At 44.6% G+C, this 17,751-nt stretch overlaps 1 protein-coding gene across 2 annotated transcripts in view; it reads left to right on the forward strand.

Moving 5' to 3' along the window:
• The window catches only part of MYO7B (myosin VIIB), a 191,270-nt gene that overhangs the window by 62,699 nt on the left and 110,820 nt on the right, over positions 1-17,751 (forward strand). For both annotated transcript variants that reach the window (XM_044290687.1, XM_044290688.1), the window contains exon 19: positions 9,591-9,685. In XM_044290687.1, coding sequence (XP_044146622.1) covers positions 9,591-9,685 — 95 coding nt within the window. The remainder of the gene's footprint in view (positions 1-9,590; positions 9,686-17,751) is intronic.

The following is a 17,751-nucleotide window of genomic DNA, read 5'->3' on the forward strand; positions in this document are numbered from 1 at the left end:
ATACATTTAAAGAGGACCTTTCACCACTCCTGACATGCCTATTTTAATATCTCCATGCATTCCCCATGTAATAACAATTCTGGAGCCTCTATTCTTATGGCTCTATGTTGTGCGATTCCGTTATTATTTCTACTAGAAGTTATGAATGAATTGCTATTAGCCTTCAGTAAGGGTACAGAGTAGTGATGAGCGAGCATGCTCGGCTGAGTACCGGTTCAGCTCGAGCATCGCAATGCTCGACACGTGGAGGTACTTGGTTGAATACCACGTGTGCTCGTCGCATTGCTCAAGTCTCCTCCCCGCACGTTTGGCGCCTCCTAAGCAGCCAATCAACGTTAAGGTAAGTAATTCCCTTCAGTGTAATGCCATAGCCATGTTAGCTACTAGCCTTACACTGATTGGCTGGCCGGAACACGTGATACCAGTTTATATAGGAGCCGATGCCCCGCACTCGGATCATTCAGCGTCAGGGAGAGCAGACAGTAGGCAGGGACAGATAGCGTTTTGCTGGAAATTCACAGATTGAACTACCAAAAAACTATTGAAAGACCAAACAGTCCTCTTAAGGACTACAGTGTGTGTTTGACAGCAGTGCAGCACCATTATATTTTTTTTTTTACTAAGGGTTAAATTTAGCAGTATCAGGGACAGGCGTCTTCAGAAATGGACAGATAGTGCAGGGCTGAAAAATCACTTTTTTTAAGTACCCAAAAGCTTTTAAAAGACAGAAAGATTTGATATTAGTGAGATCTACAGTACGCCATCAGAAAGCAGTGTGTTTAGCAGACATTATTAAAAGGGGCTTATTCACTAGAGTGTGCCTGCTAGTGAGTTATACACTGCGCCATCAGAGAAAAAAAAATCTGGGGAAATTAACCTAATTTGTGCCACATCTGTGTGTGTGTTCAATCCGCAACCATTATATTCAGTACTCCAACAGAGAATTATTTATATTTTGGGCAAATTGAACTTGTTTTGGGCACATCTGTGTGTGCGTTTAGGCTGCAACCATATATACAGTATTCCAGCAGAGAATTATTTGTATTTGGGACACATTTAACTACTTTTGGGCACATCTGTTTTATAGGGTCCGCTCACCTTCAGGCCCTCACCTCCAATGTTTTATACGGTCTGCTCACCGGTAGGCCCTCACCTCTAATGTTTTATACGGTCTGCTTACCTGTAGGCCCTCACTACAATTTTTTATAGGGTCTGCTTACCTTCAGGCCCTCACCTCCAATGTTTTATACGGTCTGCTCACCTGTAGGCCCTCACCTCTAATGATTTATACGGTCTGCTCACCTGTAGGCCCTCACCTGTAATGTTTTATGCGGTCTGCTCACCTGAAGACCCTCACATATAATGTTTTAGAGCATCAGCTGAACAGCAGGCCCTCACATATAATGTTTTAGAAGGTCAGCTCAGCAGCAGGCACTCGCCCCTAATTTTTTATAGGGTCCTTGCTCTGAATGTTTTGGATGGTCACCAGCAGGCCATCAAGGATAATTTTTAAGGGTGTGTATGATGCCCTTCTTTATGTGTAAGAAAGGGTGTATTGTAATATTTGGCGGCCCTTTCACTTAGTGCAATTGTAGCACCATTTGAATGAGGCCCTCCTTTATGTGATATACAGGCTGTATCGGAGTGCTTCTTCCTTGTAATTTTTGGCAGCACTTACACTGTATATACAATTGAATATACAGGAAAGAATGTTTCCTAACAATTTTTCCTGCATGGTTCCCAGCAGCGACATTGGAGTCCAAGATGCATCCAGACATGGTTCCCCTGCTGTTCCTGATCGATTTCAGAGGTGTTTCCATCACTTTCAGACCTTTTCCTATGAACCAGGCACCCTCCCCTCATCCAAACAGGGGGTGCCTGGTTGTCTCCCATTGACTTCCATTATACCCGGGTGCTTGGCCGAGCGCACGAATATCGCTATGTGTTCGGACCGAGTACCCGAACACTTTGTCGCTCGCTCATCACTAGTACAGAGGGGAGGTAACCAGTTGGGGGGGGTGTACCTGCACAGTCTGAAAATGGCAGCACTGACTGAATAGAGTCAGTCTGTGCAGGTATACCCCCATTGCCCCCCCAACTGGTTACCTCCTCTCTGTACCCTTACTGAAGGCTAATAGCAATCCATTCAGAACTTAATCGTGCAAATAATAAAGGAATGGTACAACATACAGACATAAGAATAGATGCTCCAGAATTATTATTATTACATGGGGAATGCATGTAGCTATTAAAACAGGAATGTGAGGAGTGGTGAAAGGTCCTCTTTAAGGGGTCTAGCCTAACTAGACTATCCACTTATAACAAAATGCCAATAACCCCATAAAGTAAGAAATAAAATTAAAAATACATAATTTATTAAATAACATGTGTAATCAACAATACATCACATGAAATATTTAGGGCCAGATGGAATAAAGACCCACAAAAAAACTTCTACAGGATCAGAAAAGTAAAAAATACAAAAACTGCCTCAGGGTCAGAAAAGTAAAAAATGCAAAAACTGTGGAAACTAAAAAATAAAAACACATATAGCCCTACTAAAAAAAGAGACAAGCAAGTACAACAGACAAAAACATAAAACAAAAAAGTATTTTGTACTTGCTTGTCTCTTTTTTTTAGTAGGGCTATATGTGTTTTTATTTTTTAGCTTCCACAGTTTTTGTATTTTTTACTTTTCAGTTTTTTGTACAATTTTGTATTATTCTATCACACTGAGTCTATAACTTTTTAAGTGTTAACAGTGATTGTGTCGGGTGTGTTTTCTCTGGGCCATGTGACCTATTGATTGCACGGCCAGCTGATCAGGGAGCACATAAGCCACAACCTTGATGATGGGAAGGAAACAAACATGCAAGTTTCACATGTCATGAAGAAGGACCGAAATTGTTACATGGTCTGAAACGTGTTGACGAAACTTCCTGTATTTGAAGATTTTAACCGCATGAATAAAGTTTTCCTGCTATGACGTGGAGCTGGATTTTCCTTCTATAATTTGTCTCAACCGCGTCCAGATGCGGTATCCTTGCTCATCTAGCAGAGGAATAGGTGAAAGCTGCCTTTATTATTACTAATATTACCATAATGAGTCGATTATTGCTCAGGCAGTTACCAATTATGTATAATAGACAAATAACCCCAAAGAATCAGTCTGTGTGAGTGTAATAAGTATAAAGTAAGGTGTCATTAATAAATAATAATGGACTATACTGTTATATAGCCATACTTAAATACAGACCGGATAAATTGGGAGTCCGTAACAAACACACATATAGTAATGGAATGTAAACATACTACTATTAGAGTAAAAATACAATATGGCCACACAAGTACATTAATAGATCACAAAAAAACATAAGGGATCATAAATGTGTTTATATACCCGTAATGGCGATGGTTCAATCTACCCTTTACAGCAGAACCCTCAACGCGCTTTTTGCCACAAGATTGGCTTCGTCAGGAGGCAGTAAATGTAAAACAAATGGAGTGATATATGGGCATCTAAATACACCACACCTGGGATTCATGATGATGCGGTCAGACCCAACGCCACGGAGCTCAAGCCCTTCCCCAACGGCGTGTGTCACGTCACACGTAGCCAACTGTAACCACAGAGTAGATTGGACCATCGCCATTATAGGTATACAAACATATTTATGATCCCTTATGTTTTTTTGTGATCTATTCGTTTACCTGTGCGGCCATATTGTATTTTTGCTCTAATAGTAGTATGTTCACATTCCATTACTATATGCGTGTTAGTTACTGACTCCCAATTTATCCAGTCTGTATATATATATATGGCTATATATCAGTAAAGTCCGTTACTATTTATTATTACACCTTACTTTACACTTATTACACTCTCACAGATGGATGGTGTTAATTGTCTACTATACATAATTGGTAACTGCCTGAGCTATAATCGAGCCATTATGGTAATATTGGACCTTTACTACCTGCAACATTTATTGATACATTTGATAAGTTATACATGTAGACATATACTTGCCTAATCTATTTACCCTGTATAGGCTCTGATCCTGTAGCAGTTTTTTGTGGGTCTTTATTCCATCTGGCCCTAACATTACATTTCACTTATTTGGTCACATCTGGGGCCAAAACTGACCAAATAACTGAAGCTAATAACTGAACTCAGCTTATAGGTCAATGTTAGTGTCAGGTATAAAGAATTTAACTGTGCTGTGGCCCAAGATTGTACTATTGAGTGAAAGAGCGCCCTCCACAGAGTGGGGAGGGTGGCAACCGCATGAGGAGTCAACATAGTGGCCCCGTCACAGAGTAGGGAGGTGGGGGGCAACAGCAGTGGTATTAAAAGCACAAGATAGTGGCAGTAGGAGAAGATGGCAGCAGGTGTGTGGCATCAGGCGCTTGGCAGCATCAGAATAGTGGCAGAAGCAGGTGGCCAGAAGAAACAGGTATTTTTCACAATGTTTTGTTGTGGCACCCAGAATGATCTAGTCTGATACATCAGGCACTGGCGCATGGAAAACCTGGTGATTCATGCCTGATTAATCTTTACAAAGGTTAGTCTCTCAACATTTTGTGTGGAAAGTCGAGTTCTCTTTGGGGTAACTATGCCCCCCGCCGCATTAAACACCTGCTTTGATGCCACACTACTGGCCGGGCAGGAAAGCTTGTCTGGGGAAAACTCGGCCAGTTACGGACACAAATCAAATTTGGCAGCTCAGTAGTCCAGGTGATCTTGGATGTGGGGTGGCAGGGTGTCGTCCAAGTATGCCACCACCTGCTGGTTCAGATTCTGCTCCCTGTCCTGCTGGTGCTGGGTGCTTTCTTCAGTAGGCGGGTGAAGAAAAGTGCTCAGTAGAGACTCCAGACTTAATTTGCTGCTGATGGAGCTAATTCTGCTCCTGCCCCCACCCACCCTCCTCTAGCAGTCATGGCAGTGGAGCGTGAGTGCAGAGGGCCCCCCTTCCTCCAGTTAGACCTTCGTGAGGATGGGGGCGATGGCGCACATAGACAGCTGCCAACTGACTACATAGGATGTCTTGATAGTAGTTGAGTTTATCCTTCCTCTCAGCAGGTAGAAAAAGGCCCCCATTTTGGACTGGTAGCAAGGGTCTAACAAAGTGGAGAGCCAGTAGTCATCCCTCTGCTGAATGGTGATAATACGGCTGTCACTATGCAAGCAACTCAGCATGTATTTAGCCATTTGCGCAAGGGACTTGGAGGGACTCCCTGCCTCCATCTCCACTACATACTGCTACGGTATGTCGGGGTCATCTGCCTGGTCCTCCTCATCAACCGTCATCTCCTCCTGGTCCTCTCCTGTCACTTGTGCAGATACACCAGTTTAGACCCCAAAGGTCTCAGGTGGCCGTGAGATGTAGGCACCACGACTCCTGTCCCATGGCCAGCCAGATTTATCGGCATCTGCTCCAGGACATGAAGGAGTGAAATGAAGTAATTCATCCTGTAGTCTTGGTGGCTGACAAAGTGGTCTCCTCAAACAGCCTGAGCAAACAGCAGGTGTCACGCATGAGCTGCCACTGGCTAATGTCGAAGTTACACAGGGGAGTGCTCTTGTCCGATTGCATCATCAAGAAATCGTTCACAGCCTTTCTCTGCTCATATAGTCAGTCCAAAATGTGGAGGGTTGAATTCCAATGGGTGCAAACGTTGCATATTAGGCGATGTTGGAGAACGCTATTATGCCTTTGGAGCTCCAGGAGGGCGTGTTTTTCAGGGTAAGAGTGGCTGAAGTGCATGCACAGTTTCCTGGCCATTTTCAGGATGTCTTGTATTTGGGTGGAAGACTTCAGGAAACGCTTTACAACCAGATTAAAGACGTGCGTCATGCAGGACGCATGGGTCAGCCCTCCTTGACACTGTGACAACACAATGTTCTTCTCGTTATCGGTGACCATGGTTCCGATCTTTCTTTGGTAAGGAAATGGCCAGGATTCAATTTCCTCTTGAAGGATGCGGAGTAGTACCTCCCCGGTGTGACTTCGTTCACCGAGGCAAACCAGGTGCAGAACAGCATGACACCGCCATGCTCTGCATAGGTGGTATGCTGGAGGAGCACTCCGAATTGTGCCTGCAGTGGACACTGAAGACAAGGTTGAGGATGAGGAGGCAGAGGAGAACATTAGCACAGGACTTACAGCTTGAGAACGTGGAGGCGACAGTGCCGTCACCTGGCCAAGTTGCTATTGTGGTTGGGCAGGAACCACATTTACCCAGTGGGCCATAAAGGATATATATTGTCCTTGACTGTAGTTAGAGCTCCATACATCGGCACTGCCGTGAACTTTAGCAGACACCGACAGGCTCAAGGAATGGCCCCCTTCTTCTCAACATACATGTACAGGGCTGGTACAGCTTATTTGGAGAAGTAATGCCAGCTTGGGACTCTCCACCTTGGCTTGGCACAAGCGATCAGTTCTCTGAAATGGGCAGAGTCAACTACATGGAAAGGGAGGGACTGTAGTACCAACCACTTGGCCAGGGGCACGTTCAGCTTCTTCGATGTTGGAGTGCAAGCATACTGTTGTCTTTTTGCAATCGTCTCATTGATCTATTGCTGGCGAAATGAGTGACGAGGAGTAGGAGGAGGACCAGTAGATGATGGGAAGGAAACATTGCTCCCTTCTGCTGAGGTGGTGGAGCCTTGACTGCTGGAGAAGGGGTGCAGGCCACTGGGAGATGCAGCAGTTGCTGCATCAGCCTGTACAACAACATTAGCTCCACGGCTTTCCCAGGCTACTTTATGGTGACGCTGTATGTGTTGACACAGGGCTGTGGTGCCAACATTGGCACCCTGGCCACACTTCACCTTCTGCCCATAAATTCTACACATGGCCACGATGACGTCCTCCGGCGAATTGATGAAATATTCCCACACCGGCAAGTGTGGCATTTTCACCTCACCACTGCATGCTGACTGCCTGCTGCACCGTGCACCGCTAGTTGTTTCTGGACAGGTAGGCTCCTTAGTAGCAGATGGTCTACCCTGGGCATGTTTTGCTCCAGACCTCACACTGCTGCCACCCTGCTGACTCACGGCCACGCTACCACCCTGCTGGCTCAGCCACTGTCTCACGAGCAAGCTGCCACCCTCATCCCCTGATGATGATCATGAAGCCCCCTCTTCACCCGGCTGTGATTGGCTACATCATCATCCACTATTGTCTGCATGTCGCTGATGTCACCTTCACCAGTCTCAGGGCCGCGTGCCTGACCGCTCGCAACACCTGCTCCCACGTGACTGTCATTGTCGCTACTTGCCCGCCTACCAGAGGAAGCAACGGATCTCTCCTCCAAATCTTGGCTGGGCAGGAGCTGCTGACTGTCCTCAATAAGCTCATTCTTGCTGAAAAGCGGAGCAGAGCCGACATCATACAATACTTCCCGAGCAGAAGGAACAGAAAATGAAAGAGGCTGCTTCAGGATAGGTGGAGGCGCAGAGCTTGTTCCTGGGCCATGCCAACAAAGTGTGGTTTTAGAGGAGCCCACAGACGCCTTGCTGGGGATGTCTGATGCCAGTTGAGATGATGTTGAAGACCTAGTCAACCATTGAAGGACCGCTGGGTTGCTGGTCAAAACACAACCGCTGGATGACACTGGCAGCTCTAGCCTGTCGCTGCGACTGCTGCTACCACCTCCCCTCCTTCTGCTGCTGCTTCTGCCAGTGCCAGAAACATTTTTGCCACTTCCCATTCTCTTAGAAGGCCCTGACACCTGTCTGTCGGACATTCTATACTGTAGAAGTAACTAAGTGTACAGTAAAAGTAACTGTACATGTAAAAAAAAAAAAAAACAGTAGTATCAGGCCACAATTTCACCCCAGAATCCAGGCTGAATGGAATTACTGAACTGCTCAAAAGTAATATTTTGTGAATAAAGTATTTCCTAATCACTGTCCCTTGCACCTATAACGTCTCTCCCTGCACTAAGTTCACTGGAAAATGGCAGAGACCGGGCAGGATGAGGCTTTTTAAAGGGCTGTGACATCAGGGCTGGCTATTGTAACGCACCTAGTTGATCAGTTAGGATCTCAACTGCGGAAGCAATGGACATCCACTATTATCCCACCACCCTTGTGTTTGGCTGTGGGATTCGCGGTTACTCAGTATGTACCCCAGACATCACTCTCAGTCTTAGGCGGAGAGTTTGGGGTAACAAAATAATTTACCGCTATCCATCTAATTAGTTTTACTGATGGTAAGGAGGGACTCTCAGAATTACAGGAGTCACGAGTTAGTATAAGCTTGTGCAACGTTTAGAGTTAGCATCTAGTATGCAATAGCTTCAGAGTTAGTATATAGCATGTCCTCAGTTTAGTATATAGTATGCCATAGGTTTAAGGTTAGTATATAGCATGTCCTCAGTTTAGTATATAGTATGCCATAGGTTCAGAGTTAGTATAGCATGTCCATAGTTTAGTATACACTATGCAGTAGGTTCAGAGTTAGTATAGCATGTCCACAGTTTGATATATACTATGCAGTAGGCTCAGAGTTTGTATAGCATATCCACAGTTTGATATATACTATGCAGTAGGTTCAGAGTTAGTACAGCATGTCCACAGTTTGATATATACGATGCAGTAGGTTCAGAGTTAGTATAGCATGTCCACAGTTTGATATATACGATGCAGTAGGTTCAGAGTTAGTATATCATGTCCACAGTTTGGTATATACTATGCAGTAGGTTCAGAGTTTGTATAGCATGCCCACAGTTTGGTATATACTATGCAGTAGGTTCAGAGTTAGTATAGCATGTCCACAGTTTGGTATACACTATGCAGTAGGTTCACTCTGAGTTCCAGGACATTAATCAGAGCAGGTAACAGGCATATACTTGCGGTTAGTTGGTCCTGGCTAGAAAGCCAGTGGCAAGAAGGTAGACAGTCATTCACAATGTAGTTACGCATCCAGGTTTGGATATGTGGACAGAGTCTTCAGATACCATGGAGCTATCAGGGTGCGCACTCCATTAGTGGAACACCCTGCTTAGCACCTGTCTTCAATTTAAGGGCTGAATGGTAAGTGGGCGGAGTCACAGAAGGCCCGGCGGCCACTGCGTTCCACGCTGGAGCGCAAGCCAGCGTAACAACACAGGCGGTCGCTACGTTCCACGCTGGAGCGCAAGCCAGCGTATCGTCACAGGGAGCCGCTGCGGTCCAAGCTGTATTGTTACAGCTATCTGCTGATTGGCTGGCTGCACGGCGTTATGGGTGATCCCTCACTCCCGGGCTTCTTACTTTCTGCTTGTAACATGTGCAGCAGACATTTTAGAAAAAATCTGATTCGTTACCACGAAGTGCGAGGAAATTCGGCTTCGTGACAAATCCAATTTTTCCTGAAAGGCGGATCGAATTCCACTTTGTCAACTTTGATTCGCTCAACACTAGCTACAATCTATTTGCTGTTCAGATAATATACCAAGCAACAAATCTGAATAGTAATTAATTCACTATGTAGATCTGATAAATGCAAATTTATATTTTGCTATATGTTTGCTCCACATATATTCCTATACAGACAGGGAAATAAAGTGTTTGTCATTTGTTATTCTTTGTTCAGGATCATCATGATACAAAACTGGAGGTGGAACGTGAAAAAGCACTCATATCCAGAGCCGTTCTCATACAAAGGGTGTTAAGAGGATTTAAAGACAGGTATGGTACAACTGAGTAAAGCTAATATAAACCTTGATGTCATTATTGTTTTTGTACCTCCATCGAGTAGTCTGGAAACAGCGACACATTTTGGCCACTTATGGATAAATCAGGCTTGTCTCGGGCCTGGCAAAGGATAATGCCCCGATCCCTATAATGTAACATTTTCATAAGAACAGGACGGGGAGGACTGCCCAGGGGTAGCGGTCTTGTCGGAACTCTATGTGCCCGTTCCAAAGCAAACAATTGGGTTATGGAGTTTTACTCCAAATGTACATTTCAGACAGTTTTTTTAAATACTCTGTGGGGTTAGGCCCCTCCACTTTCTTGGGCACTCCAACTATACACACATTGTTTACGGCGTAGCCGATTTTCAAGCTCAACCTGTTTGGCTGCTATTATTTCCAATCTCCTGCTGTGCTCCCCCATATCTCTCTGCAGTGGCGGTATAACATCTTCCACGTCCCCCACCCGGTCTATCAGGGCCGTGGTACGCTCTGCCAATTTTTTAAGATCATGGTGCACTATTGTCCTCTTTTATGCCCCCAACTTGCATATTCAGGGCGGTCAGGGACCTACCACACTTTGCTATAGCCTGCATAATGTCCTTTAGAGTGGGCTCCTCAGACTTCAGGTCCTGAGAGGCCCTATCAGGCCTTGTACTGGTATCTTACCGTGTCATGCGGCCTTCCCGTCCGGTATCCCGTACCTCTGACTATTCCATATCCAACTCCACATCTCCGTCATAAGGCAATTGTAGAGGTCTGCGGCAAGTCGTTTTGACTTCTTGCTCTACGGGGTCTGAGCGGGCATATTTTTCCAGCCTGGCTGCCGCTGCCTGTTGCACTGAGGTCGAGCGGCCTGGTCTGCCCGGCATGGCCTCACCAACGCCATCTTGGATTTCCTTCTCCACACCTTTCTGCTCTTTTTTCTTGGTCATTTCCTCTGATGTCTGGCTCAAGGATGTTCTATAGTGGTAGCCCACTCCTGCGGGTCGCTGTGGATCCAAAAGTGTCACGGTGGATATCGCTTAACAGGATAAATAACTTAGGGGGTTCCAGAGCTCAGCTAACGCACGTCCTCTTACATGCCGTGAAGCATGTCATTATTGTTTGATATAGATATAGAGAACAGCTTGGATACACTTCACACTAGGCTGTGCATTATACACAGAACGTGGAGAAAAGTAGATGAAACCCACAAGTCTGCGCTGCAGTATAGATGCAGAAACAGTGCTCTTAGGAGGTCCTTCTTTATTGTAATAATAAAATGTCAACGTGTTTCTGGGACAGAGCATCCTCTTCATCAGGACAGTAATGCTGTCATTACTGTCCTGATGAAGGGGATGCTCCGTCGAGTACAACAATCCCTGTCTTGTAGCAATATGGTCTGTCGTTTTGGAAAAATACAGCTTTTTTATGCTGATGAGTTGCTCCAAACACTAAAGGCAGGCCCTAGCACTGCTTCACCTCTGCCTTTCAGCTTTAGTCACTCCCTCTCTCCCACTGACTGACAGACCCATACATCATAACTTTTTAATAAATGCAGTTCCAGCACTCCAATGTGGTTGGATTTCATCCAGAGCATTCACAGTATGTTTGAGGACACTAAAATAAAAATAACAAACCAACTTTATTGGAAAAATACTTATAAAATAACTCGGAGAACCACACTTGTATATACCTGGAAAAACGATACTATAAGCCGTATCAATAAAAGGTATTGCCAGTTAATCCACCTGGGTATCTCTATTCAAACCCTGCTGTTCCTAAGACCTATTGGTATCACTAGTGAGGGTACGGATGGAGGTATCTTATCTCATATCAGTGGACCCTGCTCTTATACACAGTGCCCTACAATCACCCCCTTCCTTGTACATTTTTGTTTATCCTCCCCTGCCAATGATGATATTGGTAAATTCTAAGGTGGAAATCACTGTATCCCTCACTATCAAAATATCACAAAATCTATTTGGCTGCCTGTCACATATTCCTAACGTCTGTTATTGCTGGCTGTAGTTAACTCTGACTCTACGCGTTTCTGGTTGTTATCTAAACCTCATCAGGAGCCTTTTAACTATATTGCCTAACACTGCCTAATTCGTTACAGACAAAAACAAACACAAATGCGCGTGCGCCACCTCTCCATGTGGCAGCGCTCTCGGCACTATTGCGGCTGTGAAGCGGCCGCCAAAACCCCAGTGATTCATCAGTATGGCTCTGCCCCTAAGCTCCAGTCTGGCCAATGAGCTGACTCTGCGCCTGGGAGGTAGGAGCGCTCCAACTGAGCCGCTCCCCCGGTCAGACGTCCTCAACCGGCCCGACCTCGATAGGTGAGAAAATCACCACAGTGGATGGCTGCTAGCACTTGAACAGCCATCAAATCACAGAGTGACAGGGAAATCTGTATTCAATATTCCCATACAATGTAACTCCATAATACACCCCCAACTTGATAGTACCTTAGATGACATGCCAGGAGTGGCATGGTGCATAATAATATCATCCCCTCCCATGGTGAATCCCTGGGTGCACCGTGCCTCACTTGCCACAGTGACATACTGTACCCTGATGCATGGCATAATTAGCTCATTCAGTCCTGAATTGGATAACCATCCCATCCCTTTACAGACCAAATTTAACTTGTATAAAACAAATCACTGTAATTAGTAATTGATTTTCGCAATTACGTCACTGATAAAGGTCATTCACAGTATGTTTGAGGATGCTAAAATAAAAATAACAAACTAACTTTATTGGAAAAATACTTTTAAAATACAACACGTGCGCTAAGCATTAACAGTTCCTTTAAACTACTAACTAATACATATAAAGATAACATCAGAGGGTGGTGGGATATCCAAACACTGGAAACTTATCTGATGCTTGGGATTGTGCTGCGCGGCCTCAGAAACCCATTGGTACCTGTGGCGCGATTACGTTCCCCAGAATTTCTCAAGAGATGAAAAAAGGAGATAATTGACTCCTCATTACATCCTATGTCTCTCCTGTTAGAGGAGGAAAGAACAGCATATTACAGAAATACCATTATCTTGAAGGAGCAAATTGAGGGAATAAAGCAGTTTGCGAACAGTCCTGAGTTTTCACTTAAAGAGCTTGCCCTCCAGCAGACAGTGGAGATATTTACTGCTCAAATAATGGAGCGTAAGCACTTCCAGTATGTGAGGGACAACACCGATTTTTAAAGATGGACGCATTTTTGATTACAGTCAGAAACAAAGCAAGGCGCTAGAATTGGGCACAGAACCCTCTTCGTCTGAAGGGGAGTCTGAGAGTGGCTCATCCAGGACACAACAGATACAGTCATCTCAATTAGCCCACTATAGAGGGAGATCTCAGAATAGAGGCAGACGTGGGAGAGGCTCACGTACACAAAGCAATTTTTTAGGGAGGGGCCAACCTATGTACGATTATCTGCTGAGGGACAGGAAGTAAGGTCCTATAAAACAACGGGGTCCCTCTCAGATGAGATGCAGATCATCAACTTATTCAGTAGACTGTTGTATTGTGATGAAATGAACCTCCTCAAGAAAGGTTTATCATTTGTACCCACGAACAAATTTAATTAGTTTGACTGGGTGAAAGATCTACATCTCTTTATACGTAAGTTAAAGTGGAGGAAATTTTTCATCACACATGACAGAAGGCAGTATGGGTATTGAGATGGAAGATCTCCCTGATGTCCAGTTGTTGGCTGAACTATGAGAGGAGGGGAATAGAGGCCCAGGAGAGGGTCCATTTGCTAAATTGAAATGCCCATCTTCCAAAAATCCACCCATTGGAGATCACACATCATGTGACACCTTTCTTAAGGTGGTCAAAGAACAATTGAGCCAATTGGAGGGACATAGAACTGGTCATAATAATCTAACACATGCGGAGATGGAAGCGCTGAGAGCTCTAGAGTCAGATTCCTCAATTGTAATAAAACCTTCAGATAAAGGAGGAAACATTGTGATGGTAGATTACCAACAGTACACCGACATGTGTTTGACCATCTTGATGGACAGACAATGTTACTCAATCCGCCCATGTAACCCAATGACCGCATATTGGAAAGAGCTGAAGGGGATCTTGCAACAGGCTCTGGAAGTCAAGTTGATAAGCAAATCAGAGTTTAAGTTTTTACTCTCTAAGTATCCACAAACAGCCTGTTTTTATGGGCTCCCAAAAATCCACAAGGGGCTAAATCCGCTTAAGGGGAGACCAATTGTGTCAGGCACGAATAGCCTGACACATCCCATTAGCACCTATGTGGATCAGATTTTAAGGCCTTTCGTTACTGCCTTGCCCTCGTACGCCAGGGATTTTATGGATGTCATCAAATGCATTGATGGCATCGAGATAGAAGATGATATGATACTAGCAACCCTGGATGTAGAGGCATTGTATAACTCTATACCCCACGATAGGGGATGTGAGACAGTGGCGAGGTCTTATGTGAACGGGGCACTCATCTCCAACCTGATAACGAGTTTGTGCTCCAATTAATGACATTTATTTTGGAACACAACACATTTTTGTTTGACAATAGGTTCTACCATCCAATAAAGGGTGTGGCCATGGGAAGCCCATGTGCCCCCACTTTCGCCAATATCTGGGCAGGTGGGAATGGGAAATTGTCACTGCTGTTGAATTTAGGGATGAAGTATCGTTGATTGTAATGTGGATAAGATACATCGACAATGTGTTCATCCTTTGGAAAGGGGACAAGGATACATTCGCTTCATTTGTGGCCAGGCTGAATAAAAACAATTGGAGCCTATTCTTCACATGGGAAATCAATCCATCGAGTATTACATTTCTTGACCTTACCATCTATAAGAGAGAAGATGGAACTCTGGGCACGCGGTTGTTCCGGAAAAATACCGCCAGGAACAGCCTGCTAGGCTGGCACAGTTGTCACCCTCCGGCCTTGAAACGTGGGATCCCTAACAGTCAATATTTGCGTCTGAGGCGCAACTGCTCGACGATGCAGGATTTTCAGATGGCGGCGGCAGATTTACAACAAAGATTTAGATGTCGGGGGTATTCTAGGAGGGTCCTTAATCAGGCATACCAACATGCTCTCAGTTGTGAAAGGACCTCATTACTTAACCCGCGGCAATTGAATGAGACATCGGAACAGATCCGCATTATAGGTAATTTTGATGATTCCCATCTAGAAGTAAGGGAGATATTGTCACAATTCTGGGCCATCTTACGAGCATACCCAGATGTGGAACATCTGGTTGGTGAGAATCCAGCGATTACATATCGGCGTGGCCGTAATATCAGGAGCACAAAGACAGGTCGGTCCTACAATATTAGAACATTTGTGAATTGAAGGACGACTGGGCTGGTGTATCTCGCCATGTGCTCATGTGGGATCCAATATGTAGGAAAAACCCTGCGAGAGTTCAGGAGATGTATTGGCGAGCATCTGGGTTATATACGCAAAGAGGCTGACACCCCTATTGCTCGCCACTTGGCAGAATGCCATAAAGGCAGTCCAGCCAAGATGAACTTCCAGGGGATCGAAGTGATCAGACCATCACGAGATGCCGGGACATGGATAAGCGCCTGCTGCAAAAAGAGGCCCAATGGACATTCCGCCTCAGAACGGTACGACCAGATGGGTTAAATAATCACATTTTCCACAGTTGCTTCCTCTGAACTATTGGACCTATCACCCTTGGTTGCTCCAACTGAGTATGGTTGTGGTTATTTTCAATTAAGCCACCTCCGCATGCGGTCATGTAGACAGACATTAAGTGGTTTAGGACCTTAGGATACTCCATAATGACGGGACAGTGACAGGGATGTGATTGATCCCGGTACATTAAAAACACCCCATAACGACGTGACTGCGTCAGGGACATGAATGATCCCTGTACATTTTAGTACATCATATGCTAAGGACCCTAGGTCTCTATAGCCGTAACACCCCACAATAATATGACAGTGACGTGAGGGGTCACTGCATATTCAGCCCTGGGATGGTTATCCAATTTAGGACTGAATGGGCTAATTATGCCATGCATCAGGGTACAGTATGTCACTGTGGCAAGTGAGGCACGGTGCACCCAGGGATTCACCATGGGAAGGGATAATATTATTATACACCAAGGAGTGTGCGTCCACTCCTGGCATGTCATCTAGGGTACTATCAAGTTGGGGGTGTATTATGGAGTTACATTGTATAAAAATATTGAATACAGATTTCCCTGTCACTCTGTGATTTGATGGCTGTTCAAATGCTAGCAGCCATCCACTGGATCTGCGCATGATCATATGCAGTTCTCCATAATGGAATACATACATTACTCGCAATACTTACTCATATGCGGTCTTCCGTTATTGAAAATTTGAAATATCCACCATAGCTAGATTTTTTTGCTTCTAATATGTCCCTGTTATTTACCTCCTGATATCCGCCGTTTAGGTCCCCAATATAGGGTGATTTTCTCCCCTATCGAGGTCGGGCCAGTTGAGTGATGGCTGACGTCTGCCTGGAGAGTGGCTCAGTTGGAGCACTCCTACCTCCCAGGAGCAGAGTCAGCTCATTGGCCAGACTGGATCTTAGGGGTGGAGCCATACTGATAAATCACTGGGGTTTTGGCGGCCGCTTCACAGCCGCAATAGTGCCGGGAGCGCTGCCACATCAAGAGGTGGCGCATGCGCATTTGTGTTTGTTTTTGTCTGTAACGAATTAGGCAGTGTTAGGCAATATAGTTAAAAGGCTCCTGATGAGGTTTAGGTAACAACCAGAAACGCGTAGAGTCAGAGTTAACTACAGCCTGCAATAACAGATGTTAGGAATATGTGACAGGCAGCCAAATAGATTTTGTGCTATTTTGATAGTGAGGGATACAGTGATTTCTACCTTAGCATTTACCAATATCATCATTGGCAGGGGAGGATAAACAAAAATGTACAAGGAAGGGGGTGATTGTAGGGCACTGTGTATGAGAGCAGGATCCACTGATATGAGATAAGATACCTCCATCCGTACCCTCACTAGTGATACCAATAGGTCTTAGGAACAGCAGGGTTTGAATAGAGATACCCAGTATTTTTCCAATAAAGTTGGTTTGTTATTTTTAATTTAGCATCCTCAAGCATACTGAATGACCTTTATCAGTGACGTAATTGCGAAAATCAATTAATAATTACAGTGATTTACAGTCATGTGAAAAAATTAGGACACCCTTTGAAAGCATGTGGTTTTTTGTAACATTTTTAATAAAAGGTTATTTCATCTCCGTTTCAACAATACAGAGAGATTAAAGTAATCCAACTAAACAAAGAAAACTGAAGAAAAGTCTTTTCAAGATCTTCTGTAAATGTCATTCTACAAAAATGCCTATTCTAACTGAGGAAAAAGATAGGACACCCTCACATGTATTCCCTCTTAAATTGGCTCAGATCTCACACAGGTATATCACACCAGGTGCACATAATTAGTAGATCGTTACTCTGCATGTTGAATGAGGCTTGCCCTATTTAAACCTCAGACATTTAGTTTGGTGTGCTCCTGACTGTTGAAGTGAGAGTGAGCACCATGGTGAGAGCAAAAGAGCTGTCAGAGGACTTCAGAAAAAGGATTGTAGCAGCCTATGAGTCTGGGAAGGGATTTAAAAAGATCTCAAAAGATTTTGAAATCAGCCATTCCACTGTCCGGAAGATAGTCTACAAGTGGAGGGCTTTCAAAACAACTGCCAACATGCCCAGGACTGGTCGCCCCAGCAAGTTCACCCCAAGAGCAGACCGCAAGATGCTAAAAGAGGTCTCCAAAAACCCTAAAGTCTCATCTCGAGAACTACAGCAGGCTCTGGCTACTGTTAATGTAGAAGTACATGCCTCTACAATCAGAAAGAGACTGTACAAGTTTAACTTGCATGGGAGGTGTGCAAGGAGGAAACCTTTGCTTTCCAAGAGAAACATCGAGGCCAGACTGACATTTGCCAGAGATAAAGTTGACAAAGACCAGGACTTCTGGAATAATGTTCTTTGGACAGAAGAGTCCAAAATTGAATTATTTGGACACAACAGCAGAGGACATGT

This window comes from Bufo gargarizans, chromosome 4, assembly GCF_014858855.1.
Source record: "Bufo gargarizans isolate SCDJY-AF-19 chromosome 4, ASM1485885v1, whole genome shotgun sequence".
Lineage (NCBI taxonomy): Eukaryota > Metazoa > Chordata > Amphibia > Anura > Bufonidae > Bufo > Bufo gargarizans.